Raw genomic sequence first — 24,291 nt, forward strand, 5'->3', positions numbered from 1 at the left:
CGTGACCAGCATGCGGCGGAGCGTTTGATAAAAAGATGGCGTGAGCGCGGCGGAGCGGAGAGGACAACAACCCGCCGACCGACAGACCGTCCAACCGACCGCCAGGTAACCTCACATCTGCGGGGGAACCGTTCATGTAACACCAACTGAACACCTCCGTCGTTAAAAACAAAAAACTTGCCGTCGTGTTTTTGACACCTGACGGATATTTTTGCTGGTTATTTTCGGTTTGATGCGACAACGGCAGCGTTGTTAACGCTTTTGGTTGCTAACGCTAGCTAGCGACTGCGATGACACTGCGTGAGAGCGACAACAACCGTGTTAGCCGACCGAGCCGCTCACAACTGCTGTGAGACGGACTGGGGGAGGACACAGTGAGCCATACGGTGATGTTTTTGTTACCGGAGATTTGTGCTGTAGCTTCGTTTATTGGTAATTCGGTTTCCTACTGCAGCAGCGTAACTTGGCTAACCAAAAACTTGTGTGTCTAAATGTTAACGAAAATGCTCGTTGACGCCCAACGGTGTTAGAGATAAAGTTAGAAACATCAGGTTATAAATGCATAATGTCACCACCTGTGAGGCAGCTACAGTGGGGTTAAAAGAAGTGGTTGACATTTGTGACATTTACAACGCCTGTTTGATCTTTGTGAAATCTGTAGCTGCACATTGCTTGGGATTAAGTTCCCTGTTGTTAGTTTGTACACATTTGACTTCACTGCCTCGTCTCGTAACAGTGATGAATGTGAAAGTGTCTTTGAGCTAACTGCACTGCTAAGCTGTGTCACCCTGGGCTAAACCAGGCCAGTTATAAGCTGGCATGCCACTGTCAGTCAGTGGTTAGCTGCTGCAAATGAGCCATAACTGAATCAGCGGGTTGAATGTTTGCTACCGTGACACACTGAAGAGTTAGATCCTGTTTGTTTATAATTATTAACTGGTGGAGTTAGCGATGAGTCCGGGGGTGAGGTGGGGGGAGCTACATAGAGTCAGAGGGATCAGGAAGTTGAAAGCAGGGCATTGCAAACACGTGTCTTGTTTTGGGACACTTCGGATCAAGAGTCGGACCAGATCTGGTGTGTAAACGCTTCAGTTATAAATGGATATCTCCCATTCTTCTATCGTTAGTCTTACATTGGACTAAACTGAAGTACTCCGGGTCGGCGGTTTCCTTTTTAAAGTTTCATTTTCATTTTCCGGCGTGCGGTCCTTGATTAGATGCGGTGAAGCGAACATTTACAATAGAGGCGTATTATTTTTCTTACATTAGACTGAAGTAACTTTGCCTATGTGTTAAATGTGAACAACAAATGGTTGGTCGTCTTATTTTGAATGTAAAAATATGTAACAGGTTTATTTTTCTTTAGAAACTTGAATCTGAATTTCCCTTTGCTTGTTTAATCCACACGTGTGCTATACATGTGGGTCATTCAGTCTTTCTAATGTCAAGGGCTGCAATTAACAATTATATGTGACAAAGAAATGGCATCAAATCCTCACATTAAAGAAAACAGCCTGCAAACTTGTGGGCATTGTTGCTTAAAGTTGACTATAATGACTTATAACAATTATTTGGTTATTAAAATAGTTGCTGATTTATTTTCTGTTGATCAGCTAATTATTCCAGATCTACTAATACATATTTTCTGATTTATTTATTTTTTTGGGCCATGCAGTTATTTGTGCAGTTTTTGGTTACATCACTGTTTTGACTTTTACTTTGTAAGCATGCACAGTAGCATCTTTTAGCACCTGTCCTCTGTAGATAACATGTAAACTCAGGACTGCAATGAACATTTTTTGTTTTGTTTTCATTACTGATCAATCTGCTCATTATTGTCTTGATTGTTAATTTCATCTCTAAAAGACAAAAAACCTGAAAAATTCACATTTTAGAGCCCAAGGTGACATTTTAAAAACAAGAGAGGCTGTGAATTCTCAAATTTGAGAACCTGAAACCATTAAAATGTTTCACATTTTTGTTTGACAAAGCTGCTGAAACAATTAATCAATTATTAAAATAGTTGCAATTGATTTTTTTTTCAGTTGATTAATTGCCTATTTATATCAGCACTATTTAAATTATTTGTAAATGATTTACATGCTTGTGGTTGTGAGAGAATTCTGGTTCATCCAGTTGCTCAAGCAGAGATTAGTCTGTCAGACAGTTTAGTGTGTGGTATAACAAAGTACAAACATCCTTTGTTCTGTGTTGCAATGTTTTTATGGCTGCAGCTGCCATTGATTTCATTATTGATTAATTTGCTGAACATTTTGTTGATTAATTGATTGAATTTTTGTTCTATACACTGTCAGAAAATGGGGAAAATTGCAGATCACGTTTTCCTAAAGCCCAGTATATGGTCTTCAAATTGCTTGTTTTGAGAGAGATTTTTTTCTGTCATACAAAACAAACTATAACACTGGAAAACTTACCAAATTTGTTGCTGATGTATTTTCTTTTATCAGCTATTATTGTTGGGATTACATTTTTGTTTATGAATAAATGTTGTCAGCACACGATAGATGTTAACAAAGTTCTATTCGTTTTTCTTGCAGATGGATCCTGGACAGGATTTACTTCTCGCTGCCCTAAGTGAGAGTGGCATTTGCCCAAATGATATTGGCCTATTTGATGTTGATTCTCAGGATGTTGCACAGCCCTCTACAACCCAGCAAGTAAGATGATCCTTAGTTTTAGTTATTATGGACCAGAAGCAGTATTTTTATAACTTAATATTCTGATTTCTGGTTCTCTTTCAGTCTATCTCCATCAGTGCCCTGGATGTTGGCGTGGGGGCAGAGACAGTGGAAGTTGTTCGAACTGAGCCTCCAGCTCCAGTCCCTATAGTTACTTTCAGGGTGAGATTACAGAACATGATGTTCCCTTGATTAATTATTGAAGACACAATGCTGTGCTGTTGCTGATGTATTGTGGTATGTATTAAAATCAAACTTAACTCTCTGTCTGATGTCTCCAACAGCACAAACCTCAGCCATCAACCACCACATTTGTCTTAAATCAGCTGAATCAGTTGCCGTCGCTAGGAGCTGTTGCAACCAAACAATCAGTTACAAACCCCATCAAACACACCATAACGGTCACCAAGGTGGTCCATGTTGCTAATTCAGCCCTGCGAGGTTCATCCACCCCCTCCTCCACAACTGTTCCTCCTTCAGCGTCCACAGTCGTGCCTTCTAACAGAGAACAGGTCAGTTGGTGGAGCACATGTTTTCAGTGTTCAATAGCGGGAAAAAAATGGACATCAGAGTGAAAGGCATTCCTCCTGGTTATGATCGTACATTTTATTTTCTTAGCAGATTCAGTTGAAAGATCTTCTTAGGACCGGCCATGTGAAGAGCACTGGCCTAAAGGGCAACAGTCTAATGGAGCTGATGAAGCTAAAGCCTCCACCTGACATTGCTCCACCAGTAGCAACAGCTACAGGTCCAAGTAAGTTATTTAAAAGTGCAATTAGACCGTAGTGGTGATGTATGATTTTAATCATCACCATTTGGAGAGGCCTATAAAATGTTAAAGGAGGTTAAAAGAACCTGAGAGTTCACTTGAGGTCCAGAGAACCAAAATAATGAGCTAAAAGCTACAGAGCGGGTTATTAATTCTTAGTTGGTTCAGCCCTCCTGGCGTCTCTTTAGAATCACTTGATGATATCAATACTGCTCAATGCAGGTTTAAGTCCCAGCACAGGGCGGTTAGCCATGTTCAGTCAGAACCAAACAATTTCCCTGTTTACCCCTCAGCAAAGAGGCTGCACTTAAACCAACCTGCATGCAGACATAACTATTTACATTTCAATAAGGTTACAGGAAAGACTATAATCTTAAATTATCAGAAGCTGTGTTAGGAGAAAAAGCTATTTACAAAGAGGTTCTTTAAAAACCTTTTGATCAAAGTCGTGTTTTCAAAAGTAATTTAACAGAAGGTTCATCGGACTGGTCATTAGAAATGAATAGATAGATAAAGTGTACCAAATGAGAATACAACTTTGTTGTGTGTGTTCTATGTTAGATGCCTGTAGACCCTCTTGTCCATGTTCTATTTAAACACAGAAACTTTGAATTTCAAAGCCATCAAAAAGCTGGTGATCTATGCAAAGTTCAGTTAATAAATACAAAATGAAGCCAAATTGAGGTGATTGAATGAACCTGATGTGTGGCAGTTCCCTCAAAACTGCAATATTTTCAAATTTAACACATCTGTACTTGAGTGGCATTCACTATATCAGTAACACCTGTTGTCTCTGTTGTCGTTTCAGGTGAAATTAACAACGGGATCAAGAAGGAAGTAATGGGTAAAGATGCTGCCAGGATCTGGATTAGTGATGACATTAAAATGCAAAACTTTTCACATCCTCTGGTGAGTGTTTTAAAAACATGCAATCTGCTAAATGCATCAGTATATTAAAGGAACGGTACTGTTTATCATTAGGTCTAAGAAATGCTTAAAAGCAAGTGAATATTTTGAGAATTTATTGTCTCTTTATGTCAATCTCTGTGTGTAGAAACCCCCAGGGATGAAAGAAGAGGATGAGCCTGAGGAGGAAGAGGAAGATGAGTTGGGTCATGCAGAGACTTATGCAGAGTACATGCCAATGAAATGTGAGTATAACTGTTGAGTTAGACTGCTTTGATTCCTAATCTCTTGAAGCCACGTCTCCATTTGATGACAAACATGGAGGAATTGTAATCAGTTTGATAATGAGCTTTGCTGAGCCATAGCCAGTATTGTTTGGTTATGAGTCTGAAGCACACATGCCATGGTAACGCTGTGTATATTTAACAGTGAGGTGTAGCCATTCTACAAACTTAATTTGCAGCATTCAGCCAGCCACTGTGTAATCAGGCTTGAAAATGGACTGGATTGAGTGTTAACAGCTCTCACTTGGTGGATGACGCTCAATCAGATCAAACAGAATGATTCCTTGTTACTGTTTCTGGGTCGAGCCACTGACCAGTCACTTTGTCAATGTAGTAAAGATTGGCCTGCGGCATCCTGATCCCGTGGTGGAGACCAGTTCCCTGTCCAGCGTCAACCCTCCAGATGTGTGGTACCGACTGTCCATCCCAGAGGAAACCATTGATCGGGGCAGCCTGTCTGCTCTGCAGCTGGAAGCCATCACGTACGCAGCTCAGGTAAGCAGCGTTCATTTTGTGAAGAAAAACTATCACAAAAAGTTTTGATTCACAACAAAAACCAGAATAAAGCAAAATATCTGCAGAAACACAGACGTCCACCTGGTTGGTAAAACGTATCCACTGCTGCCCAAATCTTTCTCTTATTCAGATGTTAATTAATGTATTTGTTGCAATGCACGCAGCTGTACAAAACTTGGAATTTGTCCAAAAGTCGCTTTTTTAAATTGCTTTTAATATTTAAATTTTATGTCCTGCACTACTCTGCTCTTGTATTGTTACTTTTTTTTTTTTTAGTTTTGTTCTTAGTTTAATTAGTTTGTCATGTCAAGCACCTTGGGCACCTTGAAAAGCCTCCCATAAATAATGTATCATTTAAAAATTTAAAAGTTAGATAGGAGCCAAAATCAACACTGCAGGTAAACACCTGCACACACTTGGCATGCCTTTTTCTTTTTTCTTTGTCACTATGATTTTGTGTGACACTCAAAGGAAAAAAGTGCAGTCTTAATTGTTTATTTCTTTTCTGTGATCGCAGCAACACGAGACATTTCTCCCCAGCGGTGATCGAGCTGCCTATTTGATCGGTGATGGAGCTGGTGTGGGGAAAGGCCGAACCATTGCAGGGATCATCTATGAAAATTACCTTTTAGGCCGGAAGAGATCACTTTGGTAAATACCACAAATCTCTTGAATTATATTCAACACTGGGGGACTACAAGTAAATGTTTTGCCAAGTTAATTACCTAATTTATCGTACGTATTAACTTCTTTTGTTCAGGTTTAGTGTCTCAAATGATCTGAAGTATGATGCTGAACGGGATTTAAGGGATATTGGAGCCAAAAACATTCAGGTTCATTCACTGAACAAGGTAAGATCCTTGGATGAGACACAGATGAGAACAGTGAGGAATGTTTCCTGGATGGTTAAAGTCTGACTCAGTTACACTTTTTATATTTCCAGTTCAAATATGGCAAAATCTCCTCAAAACACAACGGCAGTGTGAAGAAAGGTGTGATCTTCGCCACCTACTCCTCCTTGATAGGAGAGAGCCAATCAGGAGGCAAATACAAGACGAGATTTGAACAGCTTCTCCACTGGTGCGGGGAGGACTTTGATGGAGTTGTATCCTTTTTATAGAAGCTTTTTGAAGGCGCTGTTACTAAAAATAGATGATGCAGAAGTCAATCAAATTATATACAAAAGCATTTAAATAAGATGGATTTTATACCTTCTTCTTTTCAGGAATACAAATGACTTTCCTTAACCAAATATCTGTAGATTGTCTATGACGAGTGTCACAAAGCCAAAAATGTGTGTCCAATTGGTTCTTCCAAACCTACGAAAACCGGGCTCGCGGTGTTGGAACTGCAGAACAAACTCCCCAAGGCTCGGGTTGTGTATGCAAGTGCTACAGGTGAGTAGATGTGATCAACTGATATTTGCTTCTCGAACTGAATTGGCAGATTAAACCTGGGTGAGGAAGGTGAATCTGTGCAAACACCAAAAACTGAAAAATACTGTACTCGTTTGTGTGTAGGTGCCTCTGAACCTCGGAACATGGCCTACATGAACCGGCTGGGCATCTGGGGGCACAAAACACCCTTCAGAGAATTTGGCAACTTTATTCAAGCTGTTGAGCGCAGGTGGGTTTTCTCTTTTTATACATGACAGCAAAAATATTTCCCTCCAAAAATCATTCAAAACGTTCATAGGTTTTAACAGGTGGTAAGTGGGAAATCTGTTTCTTGTCTCTTATTAAAAAGAAAACGTGTGTTTTTGTACATTTTTTCCTCAATTTCAGAGGTGTTGGTGCCATGGAAATAGTAGCTATGGACATGAAACTGAGGGGGATGTACATAGCGAGGCAGCTGAGTTTTACAGGTGTGACTTTCAAGATCGAGGAGGTTCCCCTGACTCAGCAGTACATCCACATGTACAACAAGTCTGTGAGGCTGGTAAGCAGATAGAAATAAAATTGCAGAAGTTATAACAGCATTTAAGCACATTACTTTCTTTTATATGTGCTTGCAGTCAGTAAATTGATTTCATCCTGCTCTCATGCTTCCCCCCAGTGGGTGAGTGCACGTGAGAAGTTCCAGCAGGCTGCGAATCTGATGGATGCAGAACAACGCATGAAGAAGTCCATGTGGGGCCAGTTCTGGTCTGCTCACCAGCGATTCTTCAAATATCTCTGCATTGCATCCAAAGTCCGCAGAGTGGTGCAGCTGGCCAGAGAGGATGTCCAGAACGGGAAGGTGAGTCTACACTTGAAATGTTAAAGGATTCACAATCATTCCCGTTGTTGATATTATGATCCAGATTCATGACTGACTGATCAAGTTCGTGTCTGATAATGAATTTTTTAGCTGTGTTTGTTTTGACGCAGTTGATCGCTCCGCTAATGCAAACACTTTCTCTTTAAGCTTCATTAACAAATGACAAGTGTGTTACTGCATGACAGACTGTGTACAGGAAGAGAAGCAGGGTCTGTATGTAAATAAACTCAACATGTGAGAGACGCGGGAGAAATATTTTACTCTACAGAATCTTGCAAACCCGTTATTGATGAGGAAGAGCTAATTTATAACAAACTAACCTAGTGGCTGACTCACATCTGTGGGAAGCAGCTAAATAAAAGCCCTGACCACTATTTGACAATTTATGGTAAAATAGTAATTTTTCAATTTCTCAATACAACGATGATGCTCAGTGTATAAATTACTGACGAGCTATTTCCTCCGCAGTGTGTGGTGATTGGTCTCCAGTCCACCGGTGAGGCGAGAACACTGGAGGCCTTGGAGGAAGGAGGAGGAGAACTCAATGACTTTGTGTCGACTGCAAAGTACGGACTGAGCACAGATGATTTTTCTCACACAGTTTAATCAGGGTGAAATAAGTGTCACTGTAATAAAATGTTTTGTTGTTGTTGCAGAGGTGTGCTGCAGTCTCTGATTGAGAAGCACTTCCCAGCTCCAGACAGACAGAAGCTTTACAGCCTGCTAGGCATCGACCTCTCAGCGAAGAAGACGCCCTCTCCCAGTGAAACCGCAGCGAAGCCTGAACAGAAAGGCAAGAAGAGGAAAGGTAATGAAAGTTAAAAGCTAAAACTGAACTGAACCTGTCTTCTATCTATCTGTCAGAAACTCCACAAAACTAAGAAATAATCCCTGCCTTGTCGTCATCTGGTAAACTCTCCAGGTTCAGAGGTCAAAAAGCAGCAGAAAAAGAGGCCTCGCAAACATGGTGGTCTGTCGGGTACGAGCTCGGAGGAGAGCCAGTCGGAGGATTCGGACAGAGACTCTGGTAAAGACTGCGACAGTGACGACAGCTTAAAGTCTGTCAGCTCAGCAGACGAAGACGACGATTTCAACCCATTCAGAGACGAGTCCGGCGACGACGAGGAAGACGGTGAGACGGAGGAGGGTTGTGGACGTTTGAATGAAAACATTTTATAGCCAGTTCGGTGCTGATGGGGAAACCTGTATGCCTTCCTTTGTTTAGATCCCTGGCTAATCAGAAAGGAACCAAAGAAAGGGAAAGAAAAGAAGAAGAAAAAGAGAAGGAAGAGTATCGATCCAGACTCCATTCAAAGTGCCTTGTTAGCCTCCGGGCTGGGCTCCACCAGGCCTGCTTTCACTGCCCCCGTTAACCCCCCCAGCGCCCCTGCCACAGGTAAGCACTTCGCAGCGTGGCAAAGACAAATTATGACACTCTGATATAATCTTTTTTTCTTTTTTTTTTTTAGAGTTAGTGAATGCCTTGTTTTTATTTGTTCATTAGTCAAGCCAGAGATTCAGGATACCTGTCTGACAAGTCAGGACGCAGTGGAACATGCCCAGAAAATGAAGAAAGATCTGCTGGAAAAACTTGAGCAGCTGGCAGAGGATCTACCTCCCAACACTCTGGACGAGCTCATCGATGAACTGGGTGGACCTGACAATGTCGCTGAGGTGTGAACATCTGTAGCTGGCTTCCGTGTAGCTTTAAGTAATTCTCATGTTGTCGTGGGTTTTTTAAAGCCGGATCGCTATTGTGTTTCACTGACTCGAGTGTTTGTTCTCCTGCGCTCCAGATGACCGGACGTAAAGGTCGTGTGGTCAGTAATGACGACGGCAGCATCACCTATGAGTCTCGCTCTGAGCTGGATGTCCCTGTGGAAATCCTCAACCTCACAGAGAAGCAGAGGTTCATGGATGGAGAGAAGGTAAAGGCAGAGTTACCGTGGAAATAGATTTAACTGAACATGTGAATCATAAGTGATTGGGGGTTTCACGCCTGTAGTTTGGGTCATTTGGTCTGGACCAAGGGAAAAATGTGACGAGGAGTGACGGGTTACTTATTTATTATTTATAACAGTTTTGATGATGCCGTCCTACATCATCAGTGCTACATTGACTCATGGGGAAAGTCATGCTGCTCTTTACTGGACTTGATGTGTTTGTTCATGTTTTCTGGTGCCACCAGGAAAGAAACGATTGTTATTTCTTGAGAATGCAGCTTGATCTCATGATATGAATAATAACAAACAGGATGAAAAAGAGGCATCTTGTTCGGTAATACAGTTACTGTGGGGGCACCATGTTTCATTAGGCCTCCACACTGGCGACAGCAGAGGCTGGAACATTGTGTTTTTGGGTTGTCCGTCCACCCATCCGTCCCATTCTCATTAACACAATAGGCCAGTAATCCCTTGAGGGAATTTCTTCATATTTGATTTGAACATTCGCTTCAACTCAAGGATGAACTGATTAAGATTTAAAAGGTCAAAGTTCAAGGTCACTGTGACCTCACAAAACATGTTTTTAGACGTAATGCAAGAATTCAAACGCTAATTATGACATAGTTTAACACAAACTTCTAATGAAGTGATGACATTTTATATCCAAAAAGTCAAAGGTCAACTTCTGTGACAAAACAATGTTCTGCAAAAACATTTCAGGCCCTTATTCAATGCTGTGACTCAGATTGTGACCATATTTCCTGCAACTTGACTGTTTGGTGGAGGGATACAACCGTGAGGCAGGAATTCTAGTTTTGTTTTTAATGCTGAACTACCGAAATACATTATTCATTTTGCTGTCACGCAGCGAACAAAACACACCTGAGCCTGATTGTAAGTTGAATGACACCCTCCTGTTCAGGCTGTCTTGGCCCAGCTGTTGACTTTGCACCAATTCAAACTTTTACATCAACAAATGAACTGAACCAAACAGGCAAATGCACCAGAATTAATTTGAACTGCACCAAAGAGATTAGGTGTCACAGGAAACATTCACTTTACCAACTGTGCTCAGTCTCCGTACTGCAGCTGTCTCACTGTTCATACTGAGGGATCTGAAACTAGTGACAGCACTGACAGCATTTTGTAAATAAATGAAGCGGCTGCTAATTCCACTTCCTTATGTGAAAGGTTAATATTAGTTGTCTTTCTTTCCGACAAGAACATAGCCATCATCTCAGAGGCTGCCAGCTCAGGTATATCCCTGCAGGCCGATCGTCGAGTGAAGAACCAGCGGCGGAGAGTCCACATGACACTAGAGCTACCGTGGAGTGCAGACAGAGCTATACAGCAGTTCGGTCAGTAAATATTGGGCTCTTCTGTACTTCTTGCATTTAACAGATATGAAATGACGGCGACATGGTTCAATATGTACCGAGCTTTCTGTTCTGTTTGTCTGGGCACAGGGAGAACTCACAGGTCAAACCAGGTCACGGCTCCAGAATATGTCTTCCTCATATCGGAGCTTGCAGGAGAGCAGAGATTCGCATCCATTGTTGCCAAAAGACTTGAAAGCCTGGTAAGGACTCATTGTATTCTTAATTAGAACCAATCATTCCTCATTTATACTACACATTAACTCCATTTGTTGTCACTCTCTCCAACAGGGGGCTCTCACTCACGGAGACCGAAGAGCAACAGAAACCAGGGATCTCAGCCGGTTTAACTTTGACAACAAAGTGAGTACATCAAGCGTTTGTCTGAGAGAAGCTCTTATAGTTGTCTTTACCTGCCAGTGACTCACTCATGTTGATCTGTGCCACAGTACGGCAGAAACGCTCTGGAAATTGTGATGAAGTCGATCGTAAAGCTCGATTCTCCATTAGTGTCTCCGCCCTCTGACTTTAAAGGGGACTTCTTCAAAGGTATGACTCATGCTCTAATAAACAAGGCAGGGAATTTCTCCTTTAATCATAAATCTACACAGTCCATTTTGTTTGTTGCACAGTTAGTTCACCCTGTAAGTGCTTGACATTTATATCTTTTGTATTATTAAAAAATCAGTGGTTCTCGTCTGCTGCTCTGACTAATAACATCATTTTTCTTCTGCAGAAATTCAAAGTGGATTAATAGGTGTGGGCCTGATAAATGTGGAGGACAGATCTGGCACGCTCTCACTGGACAAAGGTGATTTTTAAATTATCAGTAAAAGGGTTGACATTACCGCTGTTCTTGCCGGTAATTTCATTTGCAATGCGTGTGCAGTGATGCTGAAATTTTCAAATAAATCTGATGCATATACTTTTGTTACTGCGCCAGACTACAACAACATCGGGAAGTTCCTGAACCGTATTTTGGGCATGGAGGTGCAGCAGCAGAACGCCTTGTTCCAGTACTTTTCTGACACACTGGCAGCAGTCATACAGGAAGCCAAGAAGAATGGCAGATATGATATGGGCATTCTCGGTAAGATCGTGTTATTAGTCCTCATTTCATCATTATACCATTTTCACAAATACAGAAGAGCTGGCACAGAAAGCCTTTTTTTTTTTTTAACAATTTAAAATGATTTTAATTTGTTTTTCCTCTGTGAAAATCAGCAATCATCTGTCTGCTCTGAAGGTTGGATTTCAGGGCTAAAATCGAAAGGTATCAAACATGTTGTAAAACTCTCATCTCCACTTGTCTTTTATTAGATCTGGGCTCCGGTGATGAGAAAGTGAAGAAGGTCGACTGCAGGAAATTCCTAACGCCAGGCTACACCACATCAGGACATGTGGAACTCTTCACAGTAAGTTCACATTTTATTTATACGCCCTTTTAGGATGTGTGGGGATCGCAGCGACTTTACCTGACTTTATATCTGTGCGTGTCTTTTCTCCCAGGTGAGTGTGGAGAGAGGAATGTCGTGGGAAGAAGCCACGCATGCTTGGGCAGATCAGAATGGACCAGATGACGGTTTCTATGTACAGGTATGGCTTACTTAAAAACTATTGCTCTGCTAAAACGATTTCCCATGATGCAACTCAGTGGCATCTTTTATCAAACCCTGCCTGGCACATGCCAATCCAGTTAGTATCCAGTTTGCAATGCAGAGTTTCTGAAATCTCCCTCCCAGAGCTGAAGAAGTCTTTATCCAACTGTTTTCATGTGCTGAGTAGAACTAATCATGACTGATAAAACTGAGCGCCGCTGTGAGTACAACATGCGTTTCCTTTTCAGATGAGGAACAACAAGAAAACAGCCATACTGGTCAAAGAGGTGAACACCAAAAAGCGGCTGTTCCTGGTGTACAGGCCAAACACCGGCAGACAACTCAAACTGGAGACGTACACAGACATCAAGAAGAAGTTTAAAAAGGTTAAACAACATCCCTTTTTTAATTAAAGTCACTGAGAAGAACACTAAATTCTTTATGCGGTGAATCATGACGTTTTTGTTTTTTTCCTTTGCTCTGTTAGGTCTTGTCAGAAGACGCTAAGCAGCACTGGACTGACCAGTACAAGTCGTCTGCAAGAATCTGCTCTCATGCATATTGGTGTGTGCACTTTATGTTAATGACTGTGTCGGGTGTTGTTCAATGTTTTTCTTCTGTCAATGAATCTCATGAGACCAAAACGAACAAAGAATGTCTGTGTATCCAAAGCCTTATATGTCCTATTGCTGTGAGCCATAGAGCTACTAAACTAAACTATTAAAAACACATCAGTGAGCCACACTGCTGCTACTGAGTGACATGTTCCTTCATCACCATGAACACTGGCACTACAGTTAACTTCAGTCAGCTCCGTAGACTTGCATACCTCCCTGCAGCTGGAAATACTCACTAAAGTACCAAATGTGTATTAATCTGCAGCTAAAAATAGAACCCAAAAACTAAAATCCCCCAGCCATTTCAGAAAAATTGTCTCTTTGAAAAAAATGAAACTTTATATTTGTGATGCATTTGTAAAGATTTTTTTTTTTTAGACTTTAGACTCACTGTTACCATTGACGAGCCAACTTAAAAGTCTTTGTTTCCATCTCCTGTGGTTGTTTATCTCAGTCCGTGTGGTTTTTCTGCCCACAGGCGGGGGAACTGTAAGAAGGCGTCGGTGGGTCTGCAGTGTGAGGTCGGGCTCCGGTGTAGGACGTACTACGTTCTGTGCGGCTCGGTGCTCAGCGTGTGGAACGAGCTGGAAGAAGTGCTGACGCCCGTCAGCGGAACCAATGTGAAAGTGCAGATCGTCCGCCTCAGAACAGAAGACGGACAGAGGATAGTTGGTAAATTGAGGAGCTGCTTCTTTTTAAAGGAATAGTTTCACATTTTGGGAAAGATTTTTTTTTGTTTTTTTTGCTTTCTTACTGAGAGTTACATGAGAAGATACAACTGAAGCCTCTTCATCCCCTGTGGGACAGTGAGATCCCTTCATTTCTTAAATTTAATTTCATGGATTATAGCATTAGAGATTATTGTTGTGTACTGCAGGGAAGGCCTGAAAAATGTGATACTGTGTGTGTGTGTGTGACTAAATAACCATGAATAGTATAATATAATAATAATTCTAGGCCATCATCTGTACTTTTATACTTTGGCTGTTTTGATTGTTAAACCGATAATACATTGCATGATATCATTGTGTCGTATGAAAAAGGTCTTTGTTAGAAACCTTGGTGTTGAGTCTCTCTGTAGGTTAGCTTCATCTTGGTTATCTCGTCTGTCAGGACCGTTGTTGGTGGTCTAGGTTTTTATTTTGCCCAGAGGAGTCGGTTTCCTGCCCCTATAATTAACCCTGCATTAGGATGGACCCTCGTGCTGCTTTCATATTCTGTAGGTGGACCCTTGTTTTCAGCCTGTGTTGCTTGTGTCCTGCTGCCTTTGCTGATGCTCCTGAACAAATAACTGAAGAGCGCCACAAGCTCAAAGTGGCTCGCCCATTTATTCCAACTGAAGATCGATGCGGCTCTCATCTGTTAGATATGAAGCTGCAGCCGGTTAGCTTAGCTCAGCATAAAGACTGGAAACTGCTATTTTGGCTCTTGGCTCGTAACATCTCATGTGTGTTTAATCTGCACTAAAACAGAAGTGGGAGAAATGACAAGTTTAGGTTTTATGGGGTGTTCTCAGCCAGAGCAGTGACTTCTTGGAGCCAGCTTCAGTTTTACTGCACAGACATGAGAGTGGTATCAATGTTCTCATCTAACTCTCAGCAAAACAAAAGGGAGGATTTCCCAAAATGAGGAACTTTTTGTTTCCTGTCTATTATTGACGTTTACATCATTGGTTTTACAAGCTGTATGTAAGATAATGGTTCATTCTTAACCCTGTATTTCTTCCTCAGGTCTGATCATTCCAGCGAACTGTGTGTCTCCATTAATTAACAAGCTGTCAACGTCGGACCAGTGCCAGCAGCTGGCTGTGCAGGAGCAGCAGAAGCGCCAGCAGCTCCACCCTCAAAGTCTGAGTCACGCACCCAACACATAGTTTGAGGTGGACCGCTCGGCTTCATGGGAGTCGATCCCATCTCCACCCCTTGAGTTCACGTCCCATTCTAAAGGGATCTGGCTCCATCAATGTCTATCTCTGCACTGCAGGCTCCAGGACCGCTGTCCCTCGTTGTGCACCCTCACGCCCCCTTTTTCCCATCGTCTGAGGGTCAGAGGTGTTGCACCGAGCTGTCGTGGTTCTCAGATGTAAAGCAGTGGTTGTACAGAGAGAAGATTTCAGGGTTTTTTCTTTTAATTTTAATCTCCAGAGACTCTTGTTTTCACCTAGAGCGATTTGACAGGTGATGTATTGTCCTCTGACATTCAGAGTGAAAAGATTTGTGATATATTGGTCCAGACAGAGTTTAAACCTAGAGAGCCTGTGGCTGTTATCCACTCCTCACACATGCTTTAGTCTGTTTAGTCCAGATTACCTGGTATGAAGCAAAGACTTTTATTTCTTGGTCCAGACCAAAGGTGGACGAGACAAAGACCACTAAGTCTTTCAGAGTCGGAGAACTTCTTAGTCATTTAAAAAAAAAAAAAAATAGCATTTAATGCTGAACTACAATCCCATAGTAATATATGATGAGCACTGTTAGTCAGTTTTTCCCTCCTCGTTATTGTTCAGCACTAACAGAGAGAGAGAATTGGTTCTTTGTCCTTTGACTATTAGTCCAGTTAACTGCAGGAAACCTGATGTGTGCTGTTTTCTGATGCTTTGTAGACGTTTTCGCTCACGAGACAAAGACCAAAATGTCATTACTGTCAAAAACCTCTTTCATCACTATCACAGACCAGTTTGCTTTTGCTTTTATCTTTGTTTTGCACATGGATCTCAAAGTGATCAAAGTTCCTTGGTTCCTTTTTTTTTTTTTTTTTAAATTTCATTTTCATAATTGTGTTCCTCTTTGTCCATAACCGTCAGGAGTTTGTCAAATGTGCCTTTGTATCAGTAGAAACAGCCGCTGCAGTCAGGCACCTTTACAAAGCACTAACAAGGAAAGATTTGGTTCAGTGTCAGCTGTCCGCTTTCTCTATTTATAGCAGGTGAAAGTAAGAAAATAATGTTGACACAGTTAAACATCAGAGGAATAAGCTAAGCTTGTGTTATCAACAAACCGGCCTTTCTTTCCAGACAATGGATATTTGGTTTAGGCAGTCAGTGCTGCATTCCGTTTTCATTACAAATGAAAATGTAAAAAAAAAAAGTCTCCCTGCTTTAATAAGCAGCAATCACACACTTAATCAATTGTTTAAATCGCACTATAACGTGGTTATAAGCAGATATAAGGACATTTTGTTCAGTGTTTAACAGTTACAACTTCTCCTATGAAGATGCATTTTATATTACAACTGTGTTTTAATATATTGTCATTCATCTCTTTATACACCAGTATCCACTTATGGGTGTCCACAGGAGGAGTTACATAGTTGACAAATACATTAATAAACACTTAAATCTGTTTATAGTCAAATTATTGTGTGTGATAAAGCATTAATTAAATGTTTGTTTATTGCTTATAAATGCTAAATATGGGGACGTGATGTTGCTACAGATGTTACTGCTGTTTTATTTCAGCAGTTAAGATTTGAGCTTCTTGATCCCAGTCAATCAAAACACTTTATTTTTGTAGAATAAAAAAAAAAGCCCACCTTTGGTCTTTACCTCGACTTTGCCTCAGTCAACTTATTCCTGGTGTTGGTGTTGGTGATGCCTGGCTGAACTAGCTGTTAATTCAAATGAAAAACAAACACTATAAAGCAGCCAAGGAATTGTGAGAAATGTGAAATGCATGTCCTTGACAAAGACCCATCACTTTCTGATTTTTGAGCAGGTTTCAGAGCAGCCACAGTGATGTGCTCAGATGTTTTCTTTCGTATTTTTTCTTCCCTTTCTTTGCCTTTTTTTTTTTTTTTTTTAAATGGAAATCCGCTCAGGGGTTAAACTCATACAAAGACCCTCTTTGAAAAACAAAACAAAGAAAATCTTGGGTTTTACAGTGTATCTGAAACGCATGACTACACCTCTACTCAGTGATGTTACTCTGGCTCTGTCTACAGCTGTGTTCACAGCTCCTTATCTTCACAGTACATGTTCCTAAAACACCTCTCTCTAATCCCTCTGCTTTCTTGAGCCCAGGTGTAATTAAATTCAATGATTGCTTCTGTTGAATAGTGTACCTCTTTGCCTCCTCAGTCCTGTATTGCATTATACTCGATCTGCACTGGAAGGGACAGACCAAAGTCTGGATACATGAGCTGTCCTAATAGCTGATAATTAAAGATGTGTTTTCTGCCACAGTGCGCTCGGACACATCTGAACCTGTGGATTAGTTTGTTATTAAGTGTGTGTGTTCTCTCCTGGTTTTCATTGATGCATTTAAAGGCAGGTGAAAAAGGAAGGAAAAAGTCTTTGTATCATACCAATGTGGATTTTGTACAATTTGTAAAAGGATCCAAACTGAAATTTCTTCATGCAGCACATCTCAACTGTTGGGACAGTATATGGGGGAAAAGGCCTCGATGAAAATATCTGTAAGGTCTGCTCTCGAAATTCAAAGTCACATATTTTAACTTCTTGAATGTGCACCATATATAAGCCAACAAACTCATGTTTTTATTTTGTCTTTTGAGATGTCGTGTACATGGGCTGCTGACGTGATGGTAACATTGTTTTTGAGTGACGTTAAAAAGTCACGGCAGATCGGCTCCTCTGACGTTGAAACACTTGAAGGACTTTTCTTCTTTTCTTTTTTTTTTTTTCTTTTATCATTGCACGAGTTGCACTACTGACAAGAGTTGTACAAAAATTCGACATTACCTGTACATGAATGAGTGCGCTGCTCAATAAAGCTTGGTATACTTCTACCTCGTATCACTGTTTATCATAGTTAGATCTTCATCCTGTCACTATCATACAGCTCAGTTCAGAAAAAACAAACACCCAGTTCCCGTTACAGGAAGATTTACATGTATTTGACGCCATCGTGACTTTTATGAATGAGCCCAGTGGCAAATAAAGAAGCTTGGTGTAATCTTAATTAAAAAGTAATTTCAAATAATTTAAACCAGCTGATTTTTATCACTGCTACACGTGAGTCATTTAGACTATTTTATTTCTGCTAATATTTCTGTTTTATTTTGAAAGGATGCCAGGCTCTTTTGGATATATATATCTCCAAATAATGACCACTGAGAATGTACTATTATTACATTTTATATTATTCACTTATAATTACTGATGATGTGTAAGAGTCATTTTACTGCTGTAGTTGGTTGAGATGGAGCTTATTCTAACAACTTATACACTGGTGGGTGGTTTAATCTATTATCTATTTTATCATATTTTTTAAGATGATAACAGTTTCCTCTGAACTGTGAAAGTGTAAAGTACAAGTACCTTACATTTTTACTGAAAACACAATACATTTTCAAAGAGCTAACCACACCTGAAATCTCCATATTCACTGTCACATTTTATATTCTGCCTGTTTCAGATGCATTGAGTGACGTGCAGTGACGTTTATACCAACACCAAAGTAAGTACAGTTCTTAATCTATAATAATATGTCATGATGTGTGTTTATTTTATTTGCTGCATTGCTTCAGATGACATAAAGTCGTTTGCTCTGTATGAGCTCATAGTTTTAAATCATAATTATCAAATCAAACCTTATTTATTCATAATTAGCATTTATCTGTAATACCATTCAATTATTTATTATTTACTTTTGGAAATGACGTACTTACATCTTTCATTTAAGTAAAATTAAAGTGTAAATTTACTCAATTACAAATAAAGTTCATCAATTTACTTGAGCAAAAGTACAAAAGCATTAGTATAATAATTTCAGAGTAATATATACTATATTATTGGATAGTAATTACAGATGTTTAAATGTGTACACCTGATAAAGGTGGGGTTAATTTGAATTATTTATATACTGATGAGTAGCCACAATATAATCTTTAATTATTATTTATTATCATTATTTTGTTTAGTATCATGTAAATGTAGGGGAGTAAGTTCAATATCTGTCTATGAAAAGATGAAGTGGTGGCAGAAATCAGAAATACTCAATACTCCACCACTGTCCACTGGCATCTAGTCCTCTGTGGAAGACCCACCCCACCCCCCACCCCCCTGCACCAGAGGTCCCAGGTCATGACCCTGAAGACCAGGACTGGGCCAGACCTTGTTTTTGTGCGTCCAACCATGTGGCCTGGAGGGTCCCGGTGGGAGGGGGGGGGATATAAAGAGCGTCTCTCTCTCCCCTCTTCATCTTATCTGAGTGGAAGAGGAGCGGATCGACAGCCACGAACCTCTCCGTCATAATGAGACTGGATCGTTTATCTGGACTTTAATTACTCCAAACCCCCCTTTTTTTTTTTTTTTTCCTCGGTTGATGTAAAAGCTGATTCATTTCATCAGCAGACGAAGCGATGGATGCGCCCCCACAGACAAAGACAGGTATCTGCAAACTGCCTCCGGCTCGTGTTTTGTGTTAAGAGAAGGAAAGAAACTTAACTGAAACAAAAGCATTTTCCTGCACTAAACCCAGCTGCGTTAATGCAAAGTATAACCTAAAATTATGTAAGTACGTGAAGTTTGTTTATCTACTTTTAAAAGTCATTTTTCCGCCTTTTGATGTGGTGTAAAAAATATAAGAAGAGACTTTAAAATGTGAGAGAAAGCAGTTCACATGTTCACACACTTTGTTTAAAAAAAAAAAAAAAAACCCCCCATTTTTTTTTTTTTTTTTTTTTTTAAAGAGTTTAAAAAGTGTAGTTTGAAGTAAGCTTTCTGGTAAATGTTAACGGAATTTGTTAAATGTGTGTTAAACCGTGTGTGAATCCCGCCGCTTAATCGTAGAAAAATGCCGTTTTTTAACCGTTTTCTTTGATAACCCGCAACCGTTTAGTTGCAGTGTTAGAAAGCATAGTGGGTGTCAATATAAAGTGACGGCCATATTTGCCGGTGCCGCTGTTGTAAACAAAAAGTGAGAGACAGACGCTTCACTGAATTTCGGGTCATTTTTATTTCTTTAATTTACAATGTCTTTGGGAATGTCTTATAAACCCAATGTCCATCAGCACATTCCGGGAACTTCTGGGAACCAGGGTAAGGAGAAAATGTGGGAGAAAATCAAAGTATCCGTCGGTTAAATCGAGTGTTAAATTCGGGGTCTCGGAGAATACCTGGAGAAAGACCGTGTCTGTAGTTTTTGTCCAGTTATATATATAGGGTCAGATCCTGGGAGCTAGGCTAATTCATATCCGCCATTATTACTAATGTAAAAGAGCGCCATCCGTGATATCAGTCGGCGGAGAAAGACGGTTGGGATGTGAAACGAGAAGGCGACGGTTCCGTAAACGTGCTTATCCGTCGTCCGGGGTCCTGGTCCCGCCGGGTGGGTGCCGTTACACGGTGACAAAAATGTATCACTTCTGTCTTCTTGAGCCAGCCTTGTTCCGTTTCCTCCATGATGCTCCTCGGTCGGAGCTGCTGATCGATCTGCTTCTGAATTTTTTTTATGACTCTTCGAGGACATCTCGCGTTGGAGGCTGAAAATTACAAGCGAACAAAGCAGCAGGGGAGCGAGTGGGTTTTTTTTTTTTTTTTTTTTTGGGGGGGAAAACCCCACAAAAATTGTGTTATTTTTTTTTTTTTTTACCGGGAATAATTGTTTGGGTTTTTTTTTTTTGGGTAAATATTGGATGTTTATTCCCAGTGGTGGAAACAGGATTTAGATCAGAAGTAAAACGAGTGATACCACAGTGATAGAATTACTGATACAGGTTACAGTACTGCATTTAAAATGTTATTTAAAGCCATAGAACAGATTATGAGACAATGGGGCACTGTCCCATTGTCTCCAACATAAGAACCAGGGCCATAGATTCAACGTCTTTTTGGACATATTGTGATCTCCTGGTCATGTTTTTTTCTATTTTTGATCTTATTGATTTTTTTTGTATCTTTTATTGTTGTCGTTTTGCGCCTCTGCGTTTGCTTTGTGTCCTTTATGGTGATATTGTGTCAATTTATGATCATTTTGTGTCTCGTTGTGGTAAATTTTGCACCTTTTTTTTTTGTAGTTGTTTTGAGTCTCTTTATAATTGTCTGATTTCCCAACAAGAAATGTCGCTCTGACCCAGGGGCCCAAAGGGTCAGAGGGCCGCTAGGAAGTGAAACCAGTTTGAATGTTCATATGGGTTCCCCTGACTGTTTGTTTTAAGATAGACTTGAAAATAATCTGAACCAACCCTATTGAGTAAAAGCAAATATTTGACCACAACTCAGTGTTGAATCAGGGCTGTGAGAGTGAGGGGAACAGTGGAACTAAGTACCCAGGGTTGATAGTGAAAACAATAATAATAAGACATTAGGAATTGCTGTTTAGCTGCTCTGAACTTTACACTTTTGCTGTGTCAACAGTTGGAAACCTCCAGTCTCCCTCAGCAGCTAACCTGGCCACGTTGCAGTCCTATAGGCCCCTTCTGAGCGACTATGGACCTCCATCTCTGGGATTCTCACAGGTAACTGCTAATGAGTGATTGGCACAGACATTTTTCATTTAGTTTCTTCCAACTCATTAGTTCATAATAACTTATAGAAAATGTTGTATATATTTTGTAGAGGTGATTTTAAGAAGGTAAATACACTTTTTTGGAACAAAGCATATCAGACAAGCTATTATTCAAAGCTGAGTATATTCAAACATGTCTGGAGGGGATCCTTAATTAGTGTTGGTGCAATTTTTGTGTTTTGTTATTTGGCTGTTGTGTTTCCCCCTCACCTCTGAACCCAAACCTAGTCGCATTACAGGAACATTGTACAGACACCAAGACCTTGACTTTGGAGAACAATTTAAACCTCTTCTTTTTTTCCTATTGTAGTGTTCTCAGTAAAACAGTGCTTTCCACATGTAAAAGTGTTGAACCTGGCTCATCTTGCTGTGTTTGCTCTTCCATCAGGGCTCTACTGGAAGCCAAGTGCCTCAGAACAAATATGCAGAGCTGCTGGCCATCATCGAAGAGCTCGGAAAGGAGATCAGGCCAACATATGCTGGAAGCAAGAGTGCAATGGAGAGACTGAAAAGAGGTAACCGTAAACCTGGATGTGCATGTGTAAAACATAGTGCAGTGTAGCGTGTGTAATTCAAAGTTTGTTCATCTGATCTGTCTTCATCTCCCCTCACAGGAATAATCCACGCTAGAGGGCTGGTGCGTGAATGCTTGGCTGAGACGGAGAGAAACGCAAGGTCCTAGCTACGAACACACATTCCTCCCTGCAAGAAGAACTAACAGTCTGCGTCTCATGAAAACAATAAATAACTTGCATGGCATTTCCTTTGAGAGGAGGAAGTAAATGAACAAAGGATGAGGAGGCAAGCTCCTAGAGGATAAAAAAAAAAAAACAGTAACACAGTTCATGACTCCTGAGGGTTCTGGAGGATCATTTAAATCATTTGTGGGTTATTGGAATTCAAATGAAAGGATATCATGTGTTTTTATGCCCCACTTTTGGGATCTTAGTTTTGACTTCATATTTAAAAGCATTGGTTTATGCATGCGAATGGGCCCGGGGGTTAATTGTAGACACTGCATGGCTTGTACAGGGGTAGATGGAGACGGCTTCTTTTTGATAGTATTTGGTCTGTTTTTCAGACCCCTATAACACACATGACTGAGTGAGTGAGGGACAGAGATGTGCCAAATGCATCGGTTCATTCGTGTTGAGGTTGGTTTTTGGTATTAAAAAAAAAAAAAAAAAAGGAAAATGCTGTTACTTGCATCTTTGTATGTATTTATTACTCAGTGTAATAAATTGTATTTTCAATATAGTTGTCACCATGATTCATTGTATTTTAGACGTTCATCATCCCGTCCTGATTAGCAACACTGAAACACTGAGTGGTACTGAAATAACTTCGTATTATGAATGGAAACAAGAAGTGAGGACAACTGCGGGGATTGTTCTCTTTGCCCTGTGGATATAGTTCATGTGACTAACTCGCTACATAAAAGCTGCTTGTAGAGGTCAGTAACATGTTAAAACAGGCACTGAAAGTGAACCATTGTTTACATTTGGCCTATTGAAGGGATTCAATAGATGATTCATTATTAGCCATGCTGGGAGCATGACTCTACGTGGTGATACTGGTCCACACTGAAATATCTCAACAACTATCGGATGGATTGTTGTTCAATTTTCTACAGACGTTCATGATCCCCAGAGGAAGAATCCTGCTGACTTTGCTGATCTGATTTTGGACTGTTGGTCAGACAAAACAAAACATTTGAAGAAGAAATTGTGAGGGATATTTTTTACTATTTTTTTATGTTTTATAGATCAAATGATTAATCAATTAATTGATGAAAATAATAATTAGTTGCAGTCCTGACTGTAGACTCTCAATCTTGTTAATTTACAGATTAAGAAGTGCTTTTTTAAGTTAAAGTATTTTTAAGTATTACTAACAGTAGCTTTGACTCAAACCGAGGCCAAAAATACATAAATATGTCACCTGCAGAACATTTAGGGATCTGTGAGGCGGCTTCATAAAGACAGACCTGAACTGTTATATCCTGTCAACATTTTCACATACTCATATTTACTAATTTCATGTTTTCTAGACTGCTGGTCAGGTAATTTAGTTTTAGAGACATCCCTGTAGTGCTCTGCAGTTTATGATCTGCTCAGCAGTCTGTCTGAAGCAATCTGAACCGCTGCACAGTAACATTTAAGTCATCAGCATTTCATCAGCCTGTTGTCCCACTGATGCGTTTGATAATCTGGCAAGATACACAGTACGTGGTATACAGTATACTCTGCTGTGTGTATGTTACCTGGAGTGCAATTGCAGAATCGCTGAGGTGTACAGCAGGTGAGAGTAAATGTGGTGTCAGGTTATTTTGAGTTAAATTCAGCTGTGTGAGTTCCTGGTGTAGGCTTTGAGCAAAATGGGGCCAGGGCCTCCAAAAGCCTCTGATTCGCTGCTTGTCAATGGATTTTGCTTAAATGCAAATTTATTGAAAATATTACAATATTAACTGAGACGGGGGCCTGCATTTTTAACTTATTCTGCAGACCTATGTTCTTGAGAGGTGCTGTGTCAAAATGTAGTAATAATAATTGTTCTTAACTGCAGACATCACATCTTTGTTTTGGTGATGAGAAATGATCAGAAATGAGGTGTAAGGTCGTTACACAGGAAGAGTAATTACTATCAATGACATTTCTTTCCTTCTTTTCTTTTTCTTTTTGTTGGTCTGGTGTGGATGGGAAAAAACAAAACAAAATGTGAAACTGACATTTATTTGTTTGTTTTCACAAGAGGTGTAAATGTTTCACAAATATGAAGCTGTGTTTTAAACTGTTTTTCCACTCTTCTTGTTAATCTAGTCCAGATTTGACAAGTCTACATACAGTGTTTATTGAT

General features: G+C 40.3%; 2 protein-coding genes across 7 annotated transcripts; both read left to right on the forward strand.

Annotated features, from left to right (window-relative positions):
• The first annotated feature begins 28 nt into the window (after positions 1-28).
• Positions 29-16,492, forward strand: sbno1 (strawberry notch homolog 1). 4 transcript variants are annotated; one of them, XM_022739822.1, is made up of 33 exons: positions 29-105; positions 2,559-2,678; positions 2,763-2,861; positions 2,984-3,211; positions 3,318-3,453; positions 4,277-4,377; positions 4,523-4,619; positions 4,993-5,153; positions 5,692-5,825; positions 5,935-6,025; positions 6,118-6,279; positions 6,436-6,571; positions 6,695-6,800; positions 6,959-7,112; positions 7,230-7,412; positions 7,902-7,999; positions 8,090-8,241; positions 8,356-8,565; positions 8,659-8,829; positions 8,938-9,107; positions 9,230-9,361; positions 10,599-10,734; positions 10,843-10,955; positions 11,044-11,115; positions 11,202-11,301; positions 11,489-11,563; positions 11,696-11,842; positions 12,073-12,167; positions 12,262-12,348; positions 12,599-12,736; positions 12,838-12,914; positions 13,446-13,639; positions 14,698-16,492. In XM_022739822.1, the coding sequence occupies exons 2-33, from the start codon at positions 2,559-2,561 to the stop codon at positions 14,838-14,840; spliced, it is 4,218 nt and encodes a 1,405-aa protein (XP_022595543.1). In that variant the 5' UTR covers positions 29-105; the 3' UTR covers positions 14,841-16,492. The 4 variants fall into 4 exon arrangements, with proteins under 4 accessions (XP_022595543.1, XP_022595545.1, XP_022595544.1 ...); XM_022739824.1 differs by having other exon boundaries at positions 3,321-3,453; XM_022739823.1 differs by lacking the exon at positions 29-105 and adding an exon at positions 365-432.
• A 2,671-nt stretch (positions 16,493-19,163) lies between these two features.
• Positions 19,164-22,508, forward strand: cdk2ap1 (cyclin dependent kinase 2 associated protein 1). Of its 3 annotated transcripts, none has more exons than XM_022739848.1 (4): positions 19,164-19,316; positions 21,285-21,385; positions 21,824-21,950; positions 22,050-22,508. In XM_022739848.1, exons 1-4 carry the CDS (start codon positions 19,289-19,291, stop codon positions 22,115-22,117), a joined length of 324 nt encoding a protein of 107 aa, XP_022595569.1. In that variant the 5' UTR covers positions 19,164-19,288; the 3' UTR covers positions 22,118-22,508. The 3 variants fall into 3 exon arrangements, with proteins under 3 accessions (XP_022595569.1, XP_022595568.1, XP_022595570.1); XM_022739847.1 differs by lacking the exon at positions 19,164-19,316 and adding an exon at positions 19,814-19,967; XM_022739849.1 differs by lacking the exon at positions 19,164-19,316 and adding an exon at positions 19,978-20,400.
• Positions 22,509-24,291: the final 1,783 nt, after the last annotated feature.

This window comes from Seriola dumerili, unplaced genomic scaffold (assembly GCF_002260705.1).
Source record: "Seriola dumerili isolate Sdu_G_001 unplaced genomic scaffold, Sdu_1.0 BDQW01000047.1, whole genome shotgun sequence".
NCBI lineage: Eukaryota > Metazoa > Chordata > Actinopteri > Carangiformes > Carangidae > Seriola > Seriola dumerili.